This window comes from Lipophrys pholis (assembly GCF_963383615.2).
Source record: "Lipophrys pholis genome assembly, chromosome: 14".
Taxonomy (NCBI): Eukaryota; Metazoa; Chordata; class Actinopteri; order Blenniiformes; family Blenniidae; genus Lipophrys; species Lipophrys pholis.
The window spans coordinates 3,683,468-3,706,206 of record NC_137633.1 but is presented as its reverse complement, the minus strand read 5'-3'; the positions used below and the strand labels follow the sequence as shown (position 1 = coordinate 3,706,206).

Genomic DNA, 22,739 nt, shown 5'->3' with positions numbered 1-22,739 from the left:
AAAAATGAGCATGCACAACAACTACACAGAGAGAGAGAACAAGACAGAGAGAGAGAGGGAGGGAGGGAAACACCCACACATGCATACATCGCACTAAAGATAAGTACACATAAAGGACAAATACACACAAATATGCATATGCATGTAGCCACACTGATAAAGAGAGCCCTTGCAAAAACACAGATTAGATTGCACGCACATGCACATACAAACACACACACACACACACACACACATACGCACACACACACACGCACACGCACACATCTATCTAATATCGGAAGAGATCCCATCTGCAGCTATCTCCAGTTATGGATATTTGTGCCAACTCTATCCTTCTTTTACAGATAATGTCTTCTGTGCGCGTGTGTGTGTGTGTGCGTGTGTGTGTGTGTGTTTTGTGTGCACAAAGGTATAACACCAGTGTGTCTTTTGTGTGTCTATGCCCTTATCTGTAAAGGATTGGTGTGCTGCAGCAGTAGCCCAGTTTGGCTCCTAGACTCACTCATCATCTATTCAGCTCACACACACACACACACACACACACACACACACACACACACACACACACACACACACACACACACACACACACACACACACACACACACACACACACACACACACACACACACACACACATCAAAGTGTGTGTCCTGTGCGTGCACACAGACAATCACACACATATCTGCAGTACACTATGTGCAGCTCTCAGCAGTGCCTGGAGCTCCACAGAAGCCGACCCGGAGCAGGACCTGGGCTGCGTTGGACCTGCCGCGGTTCGGTCTTTAATGGCGGAGCGAGCGGCTGCCTATTTAATTAGTAATGAGTTTATGATACCAGGTAGCAGTTGGGGCTTTTCATTAGTTAGAAAGTCATTAATAAAACCTGAAACCAATCAACAGTGCAGCTGAGGAGTTATCATGTTTACCATTAGTGTTTGTGGGTTTCCTAATGCCAGGTGAGGAGAGTTTTGTGCAAATATAATTATGTTAGAAATGCAATTAACCCGAAAACAATACGTGACTTCTTCAACTGATTTAGTAGAATTATACCGGGTACTGCTGGAGATCCAGAAGGACGACATGTCATCAGGCACAATTGTAAAATCCATATGAATCAACATATTAATTTATTGTGAATCAAGATAAACATTCACAAATGGGTTAGGGTTAGGGTTAGGGTGTGACCGTTTGTTGTTTCTCTGATCTCTTTCAGGTGGAAATGTGAAACTCACAGCTTTGAGCCGTGCAGTGCAAAACATTTTAGATAAAGAAATTTAATCTACTATATGTTTAACAACATATTCTATCACGTGATACACTGACAACACATTTAACCCATCTAAATAAAAGAAGAGGAATGAAGAAAGACAGAAAAAATTGTAGTTATATCGTATTATATTTATAGTCAAAGAGACAAGTTTGCTTAACGTTTTCTATCTGAAAACATTTCTGACTCTAGAGATCAACGAATTGTCCCCACCGCATGGAGAAGACCTTTTGTGCTTTTCTTTATTTACTCTCACATATCTTAGAATCTCATGTTAGATGTGGTCAAAGTATCAAGTGTTTAATTGTATATTTCAATATAGCGTCATACTGGTATGATTGTTCAGTAATTTCCCCAGGCACAGTTTATTTTAGACTAGACCATAACGATCTGGGGTCGGCAGGAGCTAAATGTAATGATGGAATTACACCAATCATCATAAACGTGGCAAAAGCATGAAAACGACTGGGCCTGAAAAAGACCCGGTTTAAAGACGAACACTAAGTTTGGACGAGCTGATGTCAGCTTGTCACGTGTTCCCCTCCAGGGAGAATATAGTCCAAGAGGCAGAGGCTGGTGTCAAATTACAAGCACCCGGGCTGCATGTCAGCGTGCCTCCGATAGAGAAGCTGGCCAATCGGTGAAATCACAAAAATGAAAGCAACTTTTTTTCTTACACAATCAGTTTGCTTCATTAGGAGGAAAATACTTTTTAAACTGTAGATAGTGCTTGACAAATGTAAATGTAATTTTTATTGAATATCAGTGTTTCCGCACATTCAGTTTGGACTATAAATATAAAGGACTATAAATATAAAGGACGCCACAGAAAAGTGTGTAGAAGTTGAGGACTGGTCAGAATGTCTTTTTTCAAAAGAGTGCAACAGCACCTATAGTCACACTGTGGAGAAAGTAACCTATACATGCTGAATATTCAGAGCCTCTGTGATTTTTAAAGACCAAATGGTTTCAGTGGAAAATTACAGACATAAACGTTTGTCATATTTGACCCTATATGCAATTTTCCAGCGAGTTCTTTCAAGTGTTTTTCAGCTGCAATCACTTTGAATGTTTGTGCTTTACCTTATTGATTGCTGTCTAGTGGCTGGCTTGAAAGCAAAGCGCTGGCATTTCCTGAAGGCCACTGCATATCTGCTTGTTACGCGTGGCATGACTTGAAACATGATTGGCGGCGTCAGAGAGGGAACCAGAGAACCAGAATTCTTTTCCGGAGTTACTTTCAGGTCAGGGTCTGAAGGCCCCGGAGGTTATCATTGTTAAACCAGTCGTCTTCACTGGAAATGAAAACACCTAAAACCCTGTAGATTGAAGGCTCGACCCTATAGACCTGCAGTGTCAACAACATGTGGGCCAAATAATAACCTTTAAATTTAAACTTTTAAATGTTTTCTTTGTTGTGGTGCAGAGCACGCGCGATGAGATGCATGAGATTTTGACGTTGTTTATAATCTCCATCGGTTAAGATTAAGATTCGTAATAGCCTTGCTTTAATGTATGTCTTTCATTTGTTCGTAACGCACCGCGAATGGCCTTGTATCTGTACGGTGCTATAGAGAGATATTTGCCTTACCAAGGATGAAGACAATCTCAACATAAAGAAAACTTTTATGAAACCTGCTGGTGCAAAATACAGTGAAATAATATAAAAATAAATCTTATTCTATAGCTAATGCATTATGGGACAGCATGGCTTTGAGGCTCGTTTTCCAGTAATGATGTGTCGTGCATATTACTCAACATTTTTATTTAAATTTTTTTAAATGTTCAGAATTTGCCTGGTGGTTTGGCGGGCCGCTTTGGCCCCTGCCATAAACCCTGCACAGCAAACGTATTGGAGCTTCTCTCATTTTGCTTTACCGCCTCTTGTACTGAAGGTAACCACATGCATCGACAATAAGATAAAATCGGAAGCATTTTAGGGGGAAATAGGTCAGAAAACTCGGTTTGAGGTGAAACCGTGGCAACTTTCTGCAGGACAGCTACTTAAAGAAAACATCTGGCGGCACAAAGTTGAAAAGGAAAGTGGAGGATGTGTGCTTTATGATGGGTTGGCCTTGCGTAGTAAAGACTCGATCGGTTTTATGCCTGCATACACTGCATGCCTTGAAAGACCGAATTATTTTCAGTTTGCTTTCCCCAAGTCTCTCGATGGAGCACTCAAAGTGTGTTGCTGTTCGGAAACCTGCCTGCAAGGAGCAAGCACGGTTAAGTGTCTCGCTCAAGGACGTGACCTTGAAAATCTTGCGTCCACAATAGAGAACCAACAAGCTACTGGAGACTGACGCTCTGGCCACTCGGCAAAGATCAGACTGCAAAAATAAAAAAATAAAAAGATTAGAGAGAAAAAGATTGTTTCAAACTGTCCTCAATGATTTTTGACAAAATCCTCAAAGAAATACGTAACTGCCAAAAAGTATTCCTGCAAATGGAAGACGATGAACCATTGAAGCAGGTGCCAGAAATCTCTTAATGGTGACAAGAGACATTTAAAGGATGGCATTTTAGTGAGAGAGCCTGGGAACAAATATCAGAGACGGGTAACAAAGAATTTTGATGTACATTTCAGCTTTTTTATACGCTGTGAGCAGAATTTTCATCAGACAGCACAACATTTCTGGCTTGAATTCAAGGCTTATCTGAATGGAGAACAAGTTCTCCTGTGGTTTTCCTTCTTTAGATGCTCGGGCTAATTGTCATGTCCGAAACTGCATGCATGAAACGTGTGTGCGTGTGCATGTGTGTGTGTGTGTGTGTGTGTGTGTGGGGGGGGGGGGGGGGGGGGGTCGGCTCAAATCAAAATGCTTCATTTGCATTTGTTTCCATTGTTCACTTAAATCCAAAAGGTGCAAATAGTCACCCTCCTCTTTTCTTTTTTCTTTCTTGGAATCAACCTCATGAAGATTTGAACATATTAACATCCTCTTTCAATACAAAGGGGAACAACACTGCAGGTAATACTGAGCATCGCAGTTATTTGCTGTCACAAAGCCAAGTGGCATCTCATTTTTGGAAAGCAAAAAAAAAAAAAAAAACCCTCACTGATCAAAGAGTAACAGCCCATAAAGCATCACTTTCATCTGCTTCATTAAACCATGAACTCGAAGGGGCTGATAGAGGAGGGTGAGAGAGGTTTGGACTCTGTGTGAAAGTTGGGCGGGAGGGGGGGGGGGGGGGGGGGGGGGGCACTTCAGCACGCTGGACCGTTTGCTATCACAGCGACTCAGGACTGCTCTGCTCAAGGACCGTTCCCACTTCATGACCCAATCCATATCTTCCAATACATAAACCTCTGCGGTTCCACCCACCAGTGTGAGTGCTCCTCCAGCGTCTTCACGGGCTCCTGGACATTGCGAACATCCCAGAACTTGACCTTGCAGTCGTCGCCACAGCTGGCCAGGTAGTACTGGCGGTTGGGATTGAAGTCCAGGTCACGCACCAGCTGGCCATGGGCGTTCTCAATACAGTAGATCTGGCTGGAGAGAGAGAGAGAGAGGGGGGGGTGGGGGGCGATTAGAAAGGAGGGAGAAGCCATGGAGGGAAAGAGATAAGAAGGAGAAGCAGAGAGAGAAGAATTAGGATGGAGGGATAAGAACGAGAGGGAGCAGCAAGCGAGACAAAATGATAAGAGAGAGAGGGAGAGAGGGAGAGAGAGAGAGAAAGAAGGATATGACAGAACAACAAAAGATCGGAGACAGAGGGAGAGGCAGAAAATGATTCACAGGGTCCACATAAGCGAGAACATTCCCAGGCTAAATCAAAGCCTTCTCTGTGTCTGTGTCTGTCAGCGAAGGCCAGGCTCAATAAAGGAGCCGACACCGGCGGTGGTAAATTATAAAGCCAAGCCTCATAACCGCACAGCCTTGAGTTCCAGCGAGAGTGGAGCCAGCAGAATGACATGACGGAGGAGAGAAGTGTATTGTGTCCCTTTCCATATAGCTGCGGCCACCTCCACCTTCGTTCATCACCTACACATTCTCAGTTTGCAACTTCGCTTCCTAAATATTGACTTGAAAAGGTCTCTCCCCCGGCCTTACGACCAGGCCGCTTTTGTACACGTCGCCATCAACCGCGAAAAATTCAGGATTAACAACCGACACCAAAATTAACATCTCTCTTGCCGTGAGCTGTTATCAACTGTGGCTTCTTTGCGAGCGAGCTCGGAAAAACTGTGTTAAAGTGACTAAAAGCTGAACTAATAATTATATTTTACAGTGGATCATCTCCTCGCAGTGATTTCACCTCCTTTGTCTTGTTTGCTTTTATTGTGCACAAACTCCACACTTATCAGGCTCATTTTCAGTCGCAGCGGGTGACTGTCTCCAGCAAAAAAAAAAAATAAATTTAAAAAAAAAAAGCTCTGACAAACCTCAGTGTGCGTTTCATACGTATCAGCACGACGGCAGGCACGCGAAGCTGAGGAAAATCAGTTTGGAACTTTGAGACATAAACAGGTTTATTGTCAGAAACCTGGAGAAAAAAAAAAAAAAAAAAGACAGCGTCTGCTGCCCCCATAGTCACTCCCTCTGAGCAAAACTGATGATTTATACAGTCTTAAGTTTGTCATTAAACTTTCAATATTTAGCAGGTCTGACATAAATGCATAGGAATGTGTGATGTGCAGATCAAAATATCAACACTTCTGATACCAAATGCTTTTGGATCGATTAGTTTGTTAAAATATTGATATTTACATTGTGGTTATTACATATGAGGAATATCTATGTCACTCCTACGTCTTACGACTGAGTAGTGTCGCACATCAGAAATGATCACTAACGTGGTTTGCAAGTGTTTGTCCAAACTCCTTTTCTAAAAAAAAAAAAAAAACCCTCCAAGTTGTCGCATGGATAGGAGCATATGTTCCTGAAAAAAAAAAAACTGCTAATATAATTCTGCGTTGAATTCTTTCAAAAAAAGCCTCACATATCCTGATTCTACACATTTACTTTAGAGCCGTTTACTTTTACAGGTGAAGCTTTTGCCTCTTCTGCTGGAAATACAATGCGACTTCCCAAAGACTCAAAAGGGTTTATTCTAAATGACCTCGGCCACTCCACCTCCTTACGTCTTTAATGTACATCGGTGGATGCAGTGGTTCTCAGAAGTGTTCCTCTGCAGTGACTTCCACCACACAATCATGTCTGCTTTTAATTAGATGGCACATAGCGCCATAAAAAGGAGATAAATCCAACATTGCTTTCTATCCTTGTCCCTCACAGGACAGATCCTTCAGGATTCTTTTTCATCCTTGTGTTCTAATGCAGAGCAGAGAATGCAGATGACCAACAGCTTAAACTCTTCCTCTTGGATCGTTGCACTAGTTTGTTAATAATTAAACCTCTTCTCATCTTTATTTTGTCTTTTTTTTTAGAAGCAATATGATGCCGACGTGTTGCCAGCTGATCTAAAGCGCCACCGACTTCCATAAATCTCAGACTTTTCCACAAAGCTCCGTTATATGAAGATTGTTTTCCATTTTAAAGTCAAAAAGCTATATGTACTGAAGCTTATGTCCAATCTGAGATTTTTGAATAGTTGAACAGCAAATGTATGAATTGTACACAACAATAAACAAAAAACGGATAAAAGTCCCAATACAAAGTTTTGAGCTTAGAGAATCAGAAACATGTTTGAGTAAAGTACACTCCTGTATTCAACAAACTAAAATCTGATGTTTTGTTTTTTTTCTTTTCCTGGAAGAGAATCCACCCAAACATAAACTTTGAAAGTACATTTCACTTCCACTTCACTGTGTTTGTATGGCCAGCGTCTTGGAGGCTGTCATAGAATCAACAATTGATGTTATTGATCGCCGTTGGCTTCAAGGAAGCAATTTTGCACATGATTTACATGACAAGTCTGTAAAGACTATTCGGCCAAATGAAACTGGATCCCAAATGTAACTGGCGATTAAAACCGAGACAAAGTTTGATTTGGAGCTGCGGGTTTAGTTTTCCCTACATGAATGGAAAGTGAGTGAACCGCAGTGTAACTGAAATAAATTACTGTGCAAAACACCATTATCAACCAGAAAACCTTCAGCATGCGAGTTTAATGCATTAATTGATCTGCACATGGAAGTGATTTGTATATAAAAATCAGGATGTCATTTTTGGCCGGTAATCGTCATGCAGTGTCTGTCCAGTGATGTTCAGCGAGGGATCAGAGACACAAGTAGGCGGACACTGGTCTCTGGTCCATGCTGGGTTTATTGTGACATGCTACCAGAATTCAAATGGAGGACCTAATGGAGACAAATGAAAGTGACATTTATATAATGGAGAACAGGCTGGTGAATTTTACCTTCTATTTTGTTTGTTTTGCACCCGAGTTGAAGGTTATTGTTGCAGCAGCTGATAATAGCACTGACCACAGGGTGGTTTTGATGATTTGCAAATGAAAAGAACAAAAAAAAACAAAACACAAAAAATAAAAAACCCTGAACCACCACTAAAACTGTATTATATCAGTTTATAACCTTTTTTAAGTGCTACTTCAGAGGCTGGTGATAATGTTTTCAAAAATAACAAACTCTGCCACTGCAGCGAAGGTGGCTTATTTGATTTTTCCTTTTCACTGGAAAAACGTTCTTTGAATTCTATCTTACAGACGACCTAATGTGCTGACTGAGCGGCTTTTTCCTGAAGCTTCTTTGTATTTTTGAAATTTTTCACTGCCGTCATTGTTTCGTCAGCTTCTGTTGAAATTTTATATTCCAATTAGAGTTTTACCGGCAATAGGCGGGTTACACAAGAACGATCTTGCTGGACGCTTGTTTGCTTGAAATCTACAAACGAATCTACAAACTTAAACAAAAAAGTACTGATACAAAAACAGAAAACTTTTATGAATAATGTAGTTTAAAAGTTAGAAAAACAATCAGCGGAAAATGGAGTGATGTGATGGGCGGCTAACCCCGCAAAAAAGCAGAAAATCAAATGTGATGAGGAAGTTATTTAACACAGAAAATATATCAAAGTGAAGTACATAAATAAAAGTGCTGGTGGTCCAGCTGAAGAACGGCAGCATCTCGTCTGAGCCGATTTGCACCTCCAAAGCCATTTAGAAACTTTTGGAAGTTTTCGTTTAGTGTTTTGGATGTCTGTCTACACGATAACGGTGCTCAGAGCCAATGACGACTTCTAGAAACGGCTCTCAAGGTGGAACTTTTTGAAAATGCTCCTATTCCGTCTCCGTGGAGAAAAAGTGCACCACGGCTGTAGTAAAACGTTCTTCTGCACATGAGCGAGTCGAGCAACAATGGCGGCCTCCACAGTGTCGTGACTCCCAGTCCATATTCTCCTGGGACTTGGTAGTTTTACAGTTGATAGTCGCCCGTTATAGTAATCCAACTTGGTCATCTGTCCATCTTCAATGTTTGTGTGCAACCTTAAGAGCACCTTCAGCCACAGACACATCCAGCCTCGCTGTTTAAAAGAACGGTACAAAGAAAAATAAATAAATAAATAAAAGAACGGTACAGAAAATCGTTCCCTCCTCGTGCCATCAGACTCTATAATCCATCTACTTCTGCCCGCCTGAATCCTCACTGAAGCACAATAATCTCTGCCTCCTACCCTGCAAAATATACACAAACCATTTTTATATGTGTACGATTATATGTGATGTGTTGATACTTATATCGGCACAAACAGTGTTTTATTTGTTTATCTTTTTTAATGTTAATTTATATATTTTCTATATATATTTAATATAATTATTTATTACCTGTAGTTTCTAATGTGGTTTTATTGTACAATACTTGTATATGTGCTCTGTAAGTGGCTGCTGTGACATTTTACTTTCCCTCCGGGGATCAATAAAGTGAATCCTATCCTATTCTACTCACCGTTGTTTTCAAAACGTTGCAATGTAAACGTAAAACTTTTCTGAAACGAAAACGGAAGAACGGTGCATTTTCACTTGAAACGTTGAGTAAACGGAGCCTTAAACAATACAAAATACTTTCAGCTTTTGTACATCATACCATTAGGATGAAGTTCTTGCAGTATTTTGCACACAAGATGTCCCATATTCAAGAAGGCGCATGAGCTAAACTGCACATTTGTCATCAATGCAACGTATTAGAGCAGCATTTGGGTGTCCATCTTTGTTCAAGTAAACATCTTGTCAATTATTCCTAATCAGCATGTGAGCAAACAACACCAAGATAGTATACATGTGATAAGAACCATGACGGTCCTCACTGCAGATGTCCCATGTCTTTGTGAAAAAGCTGTATACGTCTCATTCGCTGCTTTTTGTTCCTAATCGTGGCTCCTGATGGTTATTTCAACCCAACAGAAGAAAGCAGCAGATAACCGAGGGTCAGAGAATAGAAACCCCTTTGAATAAACTGGTAATTAACTGGATATAAAGCTCTGCCATCGCCGCAAATGCGGCACGACACTGTGAAAAATCACTACTTTTTTTTTTTTTTTTTTTTAAACCAGTGCCATTTCCTCTGCAGGCTAGCCCACCGAAGAGCCTCAGTTTTGCATGGGCTTTGTTCGATAGAGTGGAAAGCCTCAGTGTTGCAGCCCAGCTGGATACCAGCAGCAGCTAGCCAGCGCGCTAGTCACCCTGCTGATCGTGCTAGGCAATTAACATGCTAATTAAAAATCTCATTAAAATAAGGGAGGTATAAGAGAATGACCCGGGGCAGACCGCTGGGCTTCAATTAGGTCAAGACGACTCGGGGACTGTGTGAGACTCTGTGTGTGTGTGTGTGTGTGTGTGTGTGTGTGTGTGTGTGTGTGTGTGTGTGTGTGTGTGTGTGTGTGTGTGTGTGTGTGTGTCTGTCCCCATGCTGTCAGTGCTGCTGGACCGTTGCGCCGCTGTTTGTATGTGGAGATTTGACATAAAATGTCACATGAATAAGCGGGGGGGTGGAAAAAAAAAACACATTTCCACAGAGTATGGCGGGATGGCTCACAAATATGTATTCAGAACAAATGAATGTACATAAATTCATATGTTTGGCACTGATTAGCTTGCGTGTGCGTGTCAATCAAAACAAGACATCTCCCCATGGTCATAAATCGTGTTGAGGATGCTTCGCAAATTGCGTCTTCGCTCTGAGCGCAGTAACACACCGTCATTGGAGACGAGTCGGCAAGCGTCACAGATTTATAACTGCTTTTCTAAAAGATGTCTTGGATACTCTTTCGAAAAGACACAATGCACAAGCTGATTCATGCGGGTCATATCTCATAGGTCTCAGCAAGGTGCAAACAAACTGTTGTTAGTTGTTGGCTAATAATCAAATTAATGGGGTCCAAGACTCCGAGTGGTTAACCGCCGTCTGGCCTGGCGTTTAAAACATTTTGGTGTCTGTTGATTGACGTCAAAACTGAGCAAAAAAGACAAAAATTCAAGAAATCAGAGTCTAAATCATCTTTGTCCAGGGCCATTATTCAGTATGTTGTATGATTAGCCAGAACCATTTTCTTGTCATAAGTGCACAACGGGGTGTCATCATGGTAGACGTTCTCAGTACTTAATGTGTGCCGACGTAATTGAGCTGCATAAACCTTCACTTTGTCAACCAAACACTAATAAGTGCATTTGTTTACAATATCATTATACATTTCTTGTATAGATGTAATAATATTTATCATTTATAATGTGTATGTATGTTTGTATTTTACCAACTTTTCGCGAAAACTACTCACCCAAATTGTATGACATTTTCAGAGATGATTTATCACCATCCAAGGACCAACCGATTCGATTTGAGAACGTTAACAAGTAACTGTTTCCAAATAAATCCCACAAAAAACAGCAAAAAAAATGTCCCATACAAAGTGGATGAGAGAGGCACCTCATGGAAGAGATCAGAGGAGATCAGCATCTGTTGCCATGGAGACGCTCCCTTCTCAGTGTTTCACGCAGAGACGTAGCTCCCAGTTAGCATCGATATGAGCTAACTGCTATCATGCTTGTGATACGAACTCGGTTCCGCAAATAAATGTGGCTTTGGCGAAGATCTGCGCTCTACCGAGTGTAGCTCTAGTTGTGTACTGTGTCCAAAAATGTTCTCTTTTTAAATTGTCATGTAGAGGGGAGGGTCCTCTGGGTATGTCGATCCACCTCAGAGATGGTCAGAGCAACAGAGCGGTGGCTCAGTTGGTAACGGAAGCCCTCATCCAATCACAGTGTTGGTAGTTCAATCCCACATGTCACCATGTCCATGTGTCAAACTGTCGTTGGGCAGGACACTTAAATTGATGGGGTTGTTGGAGCATCGGAGATGCACTGTGAAGCGCTCTGACACTGACTCTGGTGAAAATTCTCCGTCATTTATTCTCAAGGTCCGAGGTTCGATCTCGCTTTGTGCGGGTGTCGAAGTGTCCTTGGGCAAGACCCTGAACCTCAAGTTGCCTTCAGTGGTGCGTGAGCACTTCGCAGTCACCATAAGTGTGCGAGTGAATGGTTGGACTTGACGAATCACGTACAGACTACTGAAGGCACGGTATCCATATTTGTTTCTGTTGATCGACTCTTTCTTATTACTTGTGGCCCGTAGCGACTTTGTCCAACTGTCCAACTGCCACTTCAACAAGCCGCGTCATCATTTGAGTCGACTTGTGACTTTTGGCAAACTTCAAATGTCAGTCAAAACAGCAAATTTCATCTGTGATTTTTGAGCCGGGGCGCACATGATTTATTCACAGCGCCGCCTCCCCTCTCTTCCTGAGTGTGACTCTGAGGTAAGAGGCGTGACCCCGGGGGCTGCGGGGTAGCTGGTGTTCAACCCGGCCCGCTGCGGAATGGGACGCACCCGCCGCGCGAAAAAAGGGAAATGGAGCAGGAAATTGGGTTAGTTTCGCTCTCTCCCTCTCTGGTGTCTCTGAGCAATACCCGCCGCCACCCCAACCGCCACCATCCACACACACACGGAGAGGCACGCAGGCGACGCTCCCTCGGCCCGGCCTAATAGAGGAGAGACCTGGGACTTCATGCATGTGTGCGAGCGTGTTTGCCTCCCCGTGTGAGTGCTGCGGCGGATTAGAGTTGTGGTCGGCACTAAGCCACCAAACACACTCAATCTAAAGTCATCCAGCCAGCTCAGGCTGAGAGTGTGAGCGTCTGTGATGGGGGTGGGGGGGGGGTTGGGGGGTTGATGAGGGGACAGGGGACCTATTACACACACTGTTAGGCACAAGCAGATAAAAACATAAAACTGGGAAAACACACTCCTTCAAATGCTATTTCTGTGTGTAAATACAGAGGAAGATAAAAATGTGCGAGAGGGAGGCTGCGAGGGTAGACGGGCGAGCACACAACCGGCCATCTCTCTCTCACACACACACACACACACACACACACACACACACACACACACACACACACACACACACACACACACACACACACACACACACACACACACACACACACACACACACACACACACACACACACACACACACACACACACACACACACACTCTCAAACGCATACACCTTCCTGGCTCAGTCTGGGTGATAAATCTCTCTGCTGAGAGGATCGACTGGAACACAGACGCTCACAGTCACACACAAACCCTTACAAACACACACACTTCTCTGTTTCTATGACAACTGCTGTGGGAGGGGAGGGGGGGGGGAGAAAAATCGAAAGAGGAGAGCAATCATTTCATCGCTGATCAAAATTAAAGCCTGGCTTTGAGATGAGGCAGGCACCGAAAGAAAGACGGGAAAGGCAGACAGGTAGACGGGAGGGAGGGAGGGAGGGAGGGACGGAGGGAGGGAGGGAGGGAGGGAGGGAGGGAGAGTCTGCCCGTGCATAAAAGTGAGGGATCATTACATCAAGCAGCCTAAATGATTGGGGAGATCATTGTGGTTAGCATGAAGTGCTCGTAAAAGTCGAGGAGAGAAAAAGGAATGCCACAAGCGGCGACGCGTAAACTTACCTCTACACTTCAATTTGGAAGCTGCCTCCATTCGTCAGAGTGTGTCTAATTACGGGAAGAAACGGTGATTGTCCAACAATAGCTTCACAACTGTGACTGAGCCTAATGGACCTGTTTAAGAATTGGACTTTCTCACATGTTTTAAGAGTTACAAAAGCTATAAAGGACCTAATATATTTAAAAAAAAAAAAAAAATAGGTATGATAAGAGCGATTACATTTCTATTGTGTGTTAGAAAAAAAAAAATGTATTGTCCCTACACTACACCTGGAAAACTTTCAGTATAATGGCATGAGTTTGTAACACTATGAGGAAGAGTTTTGTGAGAAATTATAAAGTGGATATTGGTATTATTAATGTTATTGTCATGAGGACCTCTGTGATTTACTGGGGATAACTAACTTTCAAAGCTACAAGAAATATAAAAAAATTGTGGGTGATCAAGACACTGTCAACCAATCGATATGCCTTAAAGGTGCAGAACATGAAATTTAAATAATTTCTTTCAACATTAAGTGTCACTAAATCTCCAGCCGTTTTTCTGTTTACTATTCAATCCGTCATGTGTCTTCCTGAACTGACAAAATGCTGGATGTACAAATGGTAACCTCAGTATACATATTACCACAACACATGTTCCCTTATGAATGACAACACAACTCTTATAAGAGTTTAAAGTGTGACTCTTTTCTAAAAAATCATCCTGGAGGCTCGGACGTCTTAAAGAATGAATTAAACTGTCCTAAGATGACTGATTTAAACTAAAAACTCAAATACCCACAGTCCTACAGTTACATACTTATGACTAATGGTGCTTCAATAATTCAGAAGCCACACAATAAAACAAAACCACACGTACACTAATGGAGAATTATCTCGTCAATGCATTACAATGCAAAGCCAGTGCTGACTCATCATTTTACAATTTTATTTCTAAGACACATAGACTTAGATTCCCTTTTAATATATCTTTTAAATTTCATTTTTTATTTGATATATATTTGTACGTCTGTGTGTTTCATTGGAAACATGTTGACTTGTTGCTACTTTCACTTAAAACCTGCTGAACCAGCATTTATAAACTCCTCTGACAGCTCAATAGAAAGGTCTATATGTGCATATTTCAATGTAGAATGCATTAGTATTTATTGAATACTTAATATTTGGAATAAAAAATAATGCTGGGAAAAGGCGTCCCCCTGACCCCCGAGACATTTCCTGCCTGTTCTTGTTTGTACTCTCCGATATTAGAGGATTTCAACAACATATTTTCAAGAGTCAATTCGGTCAAATCTTCTGCTATACTTCATTCCCACTCCTGCGTGAGGTCACTATCGCACCTTTGTGAGCATTACAGCATGGTATCTGCTTCCTGTCTCATAAGGAGGAGGTGGCGGTGGCGGGGAGGACCCGGAGCGCGCCAAAAGGTCACGGATGATCGATTTGACAGTGGCGGGGTTCAAAAGGTCACCGTCAAATCAACAGTGGCATATGGGACACCTTTATTTCCAACCCAGCTGACATCTTTTTGCATAGTGGCCCATATTTGAATGTGAAATACGACACTCTTAATAGGCAACACTTTTTGCATAATAGTGCTCCATTTGAATTTGTGAATAAAATCTGACAGAAATAGGCTTTTGAAAAATGGTTTACCTTGGCTACCCTATCATTATGGCACACTGAAGCGCTGGCAAATCCCTTGAATAGGTGGAATGAAAAGGCAGCTTTTTGTGGTCAGGTTGGTGTGCAGAGTGATCGGGGGGGTGGGGGTGGGGGGTGCTGTGTTGTCTGTCTGGCTGAGGAGTTTTGATGATGTCTCGTTCTTGTCTCTCTACCAACAGACAGCTGGCTTTTAACCTGGGTTGTGAAGGAGCAAATAGCACCGCTATCAATCATTTTTCTCCTTCTTTTTTAACGCCCTCTCTTTCCATATCTGCTCAATGTGGCTGCTCCTCCCGCTCACGCTCGCGTGCACAGAAACACACCACGGGGGACGTGTAGAGAATCCATGCTTCACTGCAACGCGGCACTGCTTTTCAGTATGCACCCTGCAGTGCATGGTATGGCTGCAGGCCTGACAGCTATTACACAGCTCAGTGTGTGTGTGTGTGTGTGTGTGTGTGTGTGTGTGTGTGTTGTCCCTCACTGTGGACCGTTGGACTGTGGGCTCAAGAGGGAATTCAAGAGAGATGCAGAGTAAGTACATCTCCAGTGACAGGCATCTCTCGCTCTCTTCGTGTGTGTGTGTGTGTGTGTGTGTGTGTGTGTGTGTGTGTGTGTGTGTGTAGAGAGCGAGAGAGAGAGAGAGAGAGAGAGAGACAGAGCGAGAGAGAGAGAGATGCCCAGTGGCTAAGTACTACATGCCTGTTAGGAAGCCTAATATTATTCAAAGGCTCAAAGCACCCCGGTGCGTCAGTTATGGCCCACAGTTGATTCTTCGCAAACAAACAAAACATGTTATTTTTCTTAATCTTTTCACAATAACGGCCTTTTTTGTTAAATAACAGACAGATTTAGTAATGCTCCACAAGTATACAGTGAACGTGTCAGATCTCAATATTGAACCGAGACTCACTTTCTTTAGTGAAGGGAAGGAAAGAATTCCAAGATCGTATCTCCTGGTAACAGCAAAACAGCGTGGCCTGGTGCTGAACACCAATGGAATGTTCCGGTAAAAGCCCCGTAACATCTTTGCCATGAAGACATTTTGCAGAATGAGCTCAAAACATTCTTCGGCAGTGTGGAAAAGGCAAAAAAATAAATAAAAAAAGACAGCAACTACTGCCAAACTCCGACAAAAAGAAAGTAAAAGGAAACATAAACAATACAAAATAGTAATTTGCATAGGTGAGGGAATTCAATTGGAGGCCAATTAAGGTCTAAAATACATGTCTGTGTATATATTTTTTTTCAATAAAGAGCCTGTGTAATTTGGGGGTCACCAGGAGGACCTGAGGTAGAACTGTCCAATCCCTTTATTTAATGCCTCTTCTTGAGTATGTCATATGTAGATCTCATTATATTTTTGGGGCCAATCAGCAACGCACCATGCTGTATGCCCTACAGAATTTTAGGTCTTGTTTTTTCTTTGTTGACCACGCATTGCAAGATTCAAAATAAGCTGCAAAGACTTTATCTAGCCATCCGTCTTCAATACCGCCCACCCATACACACTTTACAGTCACAACTAGGGGCCATTTATTGTTACCAATTAGCCTCGCATGCATGTTTTTGGACTGTGGAAGGAAACCAGAGTACGTAGACAAAAAACCACAAAGACTTTTGGTAACTCAATTTCCCCACGTTTAGCGTCAGACCTCGACTATTGTATATCCTTACATTCTTCGAGACTCAAAGCGCCACAATGACAGTGAAATATTCATTCATCCTCTTTCCAGTGATGTCAAAAAAGGGTTACAGTGGAAAAATCCCTGTTCCCCACAACCTCCTCTTGAATAACTGAGGACTACAAAGCCGCTTGTCCCAACGCGGCAGTTTTTCGTGCTTCCCCACTGACAAAAGTTGTGGGATGGTACCGAAACAACCGTCACCCCCTCCGTTGAGGTACCTCGCACTATGGAATGGTTCCAAAAGGAAGAGCGACAACGCATCCTCACTTAAAGATAAACATATTCAGCCTATGTAGTTCGTCGAGAGAATCTTTAAATTGTTGTGAAGCACTAACTCGTTACCCGTGGCATAACTGGAAGACGACGTTGAAATATATATTAACGAAACAGATTTGGTCCAACAACAGCAGCCGAAATGCAGTGGGGGGATTCGCCTGTAAATTATGTAAGAGCAGAAGGTGTGTCGCAAATGTTGGGCGAAGGGAAGAAGTGAAAATATGTCAGGAGCTTTCCTTTAAACACCACTTTCCGTCCCCAGTATCAGAGTGGAGCATTCTATAATTTACATAATGCTGCATATTACATCAGTACAAAAGCTGAACAGGATCCATATATGTTTAATAAGCAGTGATATCGTTGTATCTTTTTTATTTTCGGTGTGTGGATGACACGGTGCTGTAGATACTGCGCTCCTCTCCAGGGTGTTAGGTAACAAACTCGAGGCGTCTGCTGCTGCTGCTGCTGCTGCTGCTGCTGCTGGGCTGAATCCCCTGTCCTCATTTTAGAAGCTGGCCAGCCATGTTTGGGCTGGCGGGCTGGGTGATGGGCTGAACGACTGAGGGGAGTGGTGAGGAGAGGAGGAGAAGAAGAAGAAAAGGGGAGAAAGAGAGAAGAAGAGGTGTGTGTGTCTGTGTGTGTGTGTGTGTGGACTTTTCGCTTTCTTTGTGCTCGCAGGTGTGAGGGGACACCTCCGAGGTCATCTGAGGAGGCAGCGGAGCGTGCTGAAAGGCTGCCATCACACAGCTGCCACGCCAACTGGGCGCCGGCACGCGCCCATAGCGCCCGCGCACACGCAAACTTTTTTTTCCGGCGCGGACGCACGACCAAGGCGCAAGAAGCGGGGAGAGGTAACCACGGCCGGAAGCACAGTCGATCGTCACAAAGCCGGTCGCTTTACTCAAACTGGCACACGACAACGTGGCTCAGCTCTCATTCACACTCGCAAGGACTTTGCTCCTGCACAAGAAGACACACACAAGCACACACGCACACACACAGCGTGCCCTTGGCTGCTGGCAGTGTCGGTCTTAAACCTTGGAGTGAGGCAGTCAAGAAGAGAGAGATTTATTCGGTTAATCCCTCCTATGGACCAATGGCATGAAACCATAGAAACCACTGAGCGATTATTTACGATACGGAGCTGCTCAAGAGGTCAGGCCTTTTCTTATAGTTCACTTTCTACATTTAAGGTGAATTTAAAGTGATACTCACGGTGAGTTCAGGTTTGCTGAAAATATATACATATTGGTGAGTTGTGACAAGCTCAAGGGAACAATGTGTCATCAAATTATGCATTACTGTTAAACTGCTTATTCTAATTATGACATTCTTGTAAATAAAATGTTTTATATATAATTGAATATGCAATGGAAATTGGTTTGAATGAGAAATGAAGAGCCTTCTCCTGCGTTGGATCTGCCCATCCACTCCGACCTCCTCCCTTTGAGGGCATTTAGCTGTACATGCGACACACAAATGCCTCCATACAGTCGGAGCGAACGTTAACAACATTCTGCACCACTTTCCTTCCTAAAAGTACAGTTCAACATATTTAAAAACTCGGGTCAAATGTGAAGATATTGTTGCCGATACGTGAGACACACGTAAGTATTAGACCTTTAACACTTGTTTTCAATTAGCTTTTTTTTTTCCCTCTCTCTCTTTTCTAAACGTTAATGAAAAAACTTACAAAGAAGCAGGCATGCTGGGAAAAGCCCCCAAAGCAATGACACATTATGACCCCGTATCTGTGGGACTGCTGAAAACACGCTGCGAGCACGCTTAGGGCTTGATAACATTTATTTCTGCTGATTTGTGTGTCAATATTTATGCTGATCCGACATCTTACAGGTTCCACCTAACACAAGGCAAACATTTCCACTTGATAGAATGGAGAAACTTTGAAATGCACCTCCTTTAGGGTGTGGATTTTGATATGTAAACCGCACATGCCTTGCATAGATAACACAGAGGACACACCTGTGAATCTTCTTGAGAGAAAAATTGTATATCAGGCCATCATAAGTGTAAAAAAAAAACAAAAAACATTTTGATATATATCTGTACAATAACAGCATGGTGCTCCCTCTTCTGGCTGCAGTGGTGCCCTCAGATAATAATGGTGTGTTTCCAGTTCTCTGTGATACCAGAGATGAGACTGTGGTCTCTGCTAACAAGCCCTGTACCGCCGCCGCCGCCGCCGCCCCCTCCTTCCCTTTGTGCCGACGGCTAAATCAGCACTGTTGCATCTTTCAAAATAGCACAGCGGGAGGAGAGCGGCCAAAACGGGGCGTGCAGGAACTCTTTAATTTGTTATGGGGCTGACGGGGAGCGATATCAATGATTCAACTATCTTATCTGGCCCTGTGATACGATACGCATCTTGTAAATACATTCTCACTCTGCCCGTCTCTCTCTCTCTCTCTCTCTCTCTCTCTCTCTCTCTCCTTCACCCAGCGCCCCTCTCAATCTCTTCGGCACTTTGCTGTTATCATGGCGATCGATAGCGAGGTGATTATTATTCCAGCAGCACAGCCCACACATACACACACACACACACAATGCTGACCTCACTCATCAAGTACCTCAGGAAACACAAACAAAACACACACACACACACACACACACATATACACGAATGTAATTCTATCTCGCACGCGCACAAGATAGAGGTTGAAAGGTAGGTTGCCGATAACCTACAGTTACAAGGTTAATGTGTGGTAGTACACATGCTCCATGTCAAGCAGGAACATTAGTGGTGCGCCGCCTCACGCTTCATCATGTGCTGAGGACGGGGGAAAAGATAAAAGAAAAAAAGAAAAAACACTCTTTATGCAATTCCTGAAAAAAAAAAAAATGAAAAATACAAGACTGCACAGAAAATGTGTCATCACAAGAAAAGAGGAAATTCACATGGATTCTCTCTGCCAGTCAGGTCATTTTAGACCACCGGCTTCTTAGCGTTTCCACAAAAAAAAGAAAAAAAAAAGCATTCACTCCTCGCATGTTTTACAGAAAAATAAGAAAAATTGAAAAATGGGCAACTTTTCATCTTTGCATTCGCTTTGATAAAACTCTGGTACAAGAAGTGGTCGACTAAAAGAGAGAGGCATGAAGTGAATTACACGGGGCAGCAGCATTCTGACCATTCCAAGTGTTCGATGGCAGGTTATGATACTTGACTCCAGACTCCGGATCAGAGACCCACACTCAAGTCAGGTTAGACACTTTCATCAACATCAAGTATTTCTTATCCATTGAATCTCTCTTTGGGGAAACAGTGCCACATTTCCAGGATGTCTGGAGTTTCCCGATGTGCCTACATTTAAGCGAGCAGATGCCAAGACTCCTATGAGCCAATCAGTCACGTTAATATGAATGACAGTTGAAGGTTTGTGTTTTATTCTCTCAAAAGAATTTGTCGTAACTTTCCTGAAAGTGAACAGAAAAGAAGTGCTGCCTCATTGACGATGCTTGCACCGCCCTGTAGATAAGGCAGCAAGTCAAATTGTTGTCTTTGACGTGTTGGAAGCGGAAAGGTTCGACAGGTGCACAGACGGGAACAACTTCGACAAGGGCCAAAATGTGATGGCTACATGACAGGGTCAGAGCTTCCTGAGGGGTCTCGAGTGGTCAGCGGTGGTCTGTGCCTCCCAGAAGTGGTTCAAGGAAGGAAACCCAGTGACCTGTCAACAGGGCTGAGAGCAGTGATGCACTTAGAAGCAGCGGCTGTCTGCATAGAAAGGTACCGTTTCTCAACTTTCTACAAAATTCTGAGTCATTTAGGAAGAGTGGTTCCCTCTGGGATTAACACACTATTTCTATTCTATTCTATTCTATTCTATTCTATTCTATTCTCGCGAAGTCAAAGCCCCACAGAGTCAGGCCTGCTTCAACGACGCAAGAAATATGTCACGGTTTGTTTCAGAATACAGCATTAAAGTCCAACCGAACAGAGCAAACCGTCGCACACAAACGCCGAGCCAAAAGCCGTCCAGATGTTTGCAGCCGCAGCTTCGTTTGATTCAAGAGGCAGTTATGGCTTTAGGCATCTGTAACATGTGATTCTGCAGTCCGGTCAGGTAAAGGAGTGGGTATTTTATGATTCCGAACACCACGGATACACTGAATGCAAATGTTTAGACGCTGCCAGCTCATTGGCCCACAACCAGGTAAGAAGGCGCCACCTGCTGGCTGCCGTCATCATGAAAAAAACATTGGAAAACAGTTCATTTTAGAGAGGTTGAACCTACGTCCATGAGACTGTTCTTTACCCAATGAGGGCAAACGAGAACAGAGCATGTGTCTGAATGCTTTGAAGCAGTATAACTTCTTTATTTTGAATAAATCCTTTTTAGAGCGTCAATGACTTACATATTTGGTAAATAAATCTAAGCATTGTGACCATTATTGTTTATTTATGGGAAAATAACAATGAGGAACCAGCTGGTTGGACTGAAGAATCGACACTCAGTTTGAATTCATTTGTGCTGCCAGCTTGACTTTTCCGTTTCTCTCTTATAGACTCATGAAATACAGGGTGTACTCGAAGTCTATACAGTGCGTCTGAAGCCCAGAAGAATGTGACGTATTTCAAATGGCAAAATAGGATGAAATGTGGTCTCTGGCATCGGGTTTTCATCAGTGGTTGTTGTTGCTGTTTTCTCATTTAAGCAGGTTCATAGGATGTAATGAATCTGTTGCCTGGTGGTTAAGACATATCATGCCCTCAAGAAATTTTAATTAGTCTCTTAATCTAGAAATGTAGTTCAACAGTGCCGTAATAACAATTTAGATTTTAATAATTAGAAATAGTTACAAAAAAAAAACCCAAAAAAGGAAATGGTATCATTCCATTGAGAATCATGCTGTTAGTCATTTATATTGAATAATGGAGAAACATTCTGTCCACATTGCGGTTGAGCTCAAGTTAAAGGCTGGCACTGAAAGACCAGTTGTATTATCCACTATCAGCAGATTACCACAAAATGGGATTGCTGGGACGATGAGGGACTGTTGTTCAGTTCAGTTAAGTGAGTTTGTATATTTGTTCAAATATGTAGACATATTTCTTGACAGTTAAAAGATTGATGCATTATATATTATTACCATTTGTTGACTCTGGACATTTGCTTTACATTACTAACACTGGGCACGTTTTTCCACTCCTCACTGCGCACGTCATTCAAAGCTGGACTGAAGTTTTATCGTCTGATTCATTGGTACAAGTTCAAGAGTGTCAAAGCTTCACTCTCGCATGAAACATATCCCACTTTGTCTGATAAATTAAAGAGAAAGTTGTTCCAAAATAAATAAATAAATAAATATTCCCTGGGCAGGATGAGTCCAATTAAATGCATATTTGTGTGTTCTGCATTCAAATGTCTTGTAATGACATGTAAACGCCCTGTGAAAATCGCTAAGCTGTGAGAGTTTAACTTACATGACTCGTACAGGACTCACTTCTGTCAGATTTAAACGGGAGTTTTGAGGCAGGTGCGTGTGAAAAAAAATACGCCACGCGAGTAAAATAGCCTTAATTCTGAGTGGCAAAGCCTGGAAAACCCATGTCTTGTGTTGCTATTTAAAATGTCCAATCATCAAGGCTACTAAAAGGCTGCATTTAAATTCTCCTTCCTGGTATTGCCAGCCACAGTAATGGAGATACAGACGTGGTTTTATCAACCAGGCGCATCTGAACTTCATCAGGTTTCCGGATGAATGATCAATATAGTGAAATAGAAGAGAGTGACATAAGAAAAAGAAAATCTTGTATGCATATAGAATTTATTGGAATATTGCATTTCAAAACTGGTCGAAGAAAGAAATGGAGCTGACCTCATGGTGCGGAGGTCCCAGCCTCGTATTGAAGTGTCATTGGCCGTGGCGAGCTGGC

General features: G+C 42.6%; 1 protein-coding gene across 1 annotated transcript in view; it reads right to left on the bottom strand.

The window, feature by feature from the left end:
* The window catches only part of eipr1 (EARP complex and GARP complex interacting protein 1), a 66,318-nt gene that overhangs the window by 9,429 nt on the left and 34,150 nt on the right, over positions 1-22,739 (bottom strand). The window contains exons 6-7 of the mRNA XM_080480470.1: positions 22,682-22,739; positions 4,599-4,766 (exon numbers count right to left, since the gene is read on the bottom strand). The exon at positions 22,682-22,739 is cut by the window's right edge and continues 79 nt beyond it. Coding sequence (XP_080336596.1) covers positions 4,599-4,766; positions 22,682-22,739 — 226 coding nt within the window. The remainder of the gene's footprint in view (positions 1-4,598; positions 4,767-22,681) is intronic.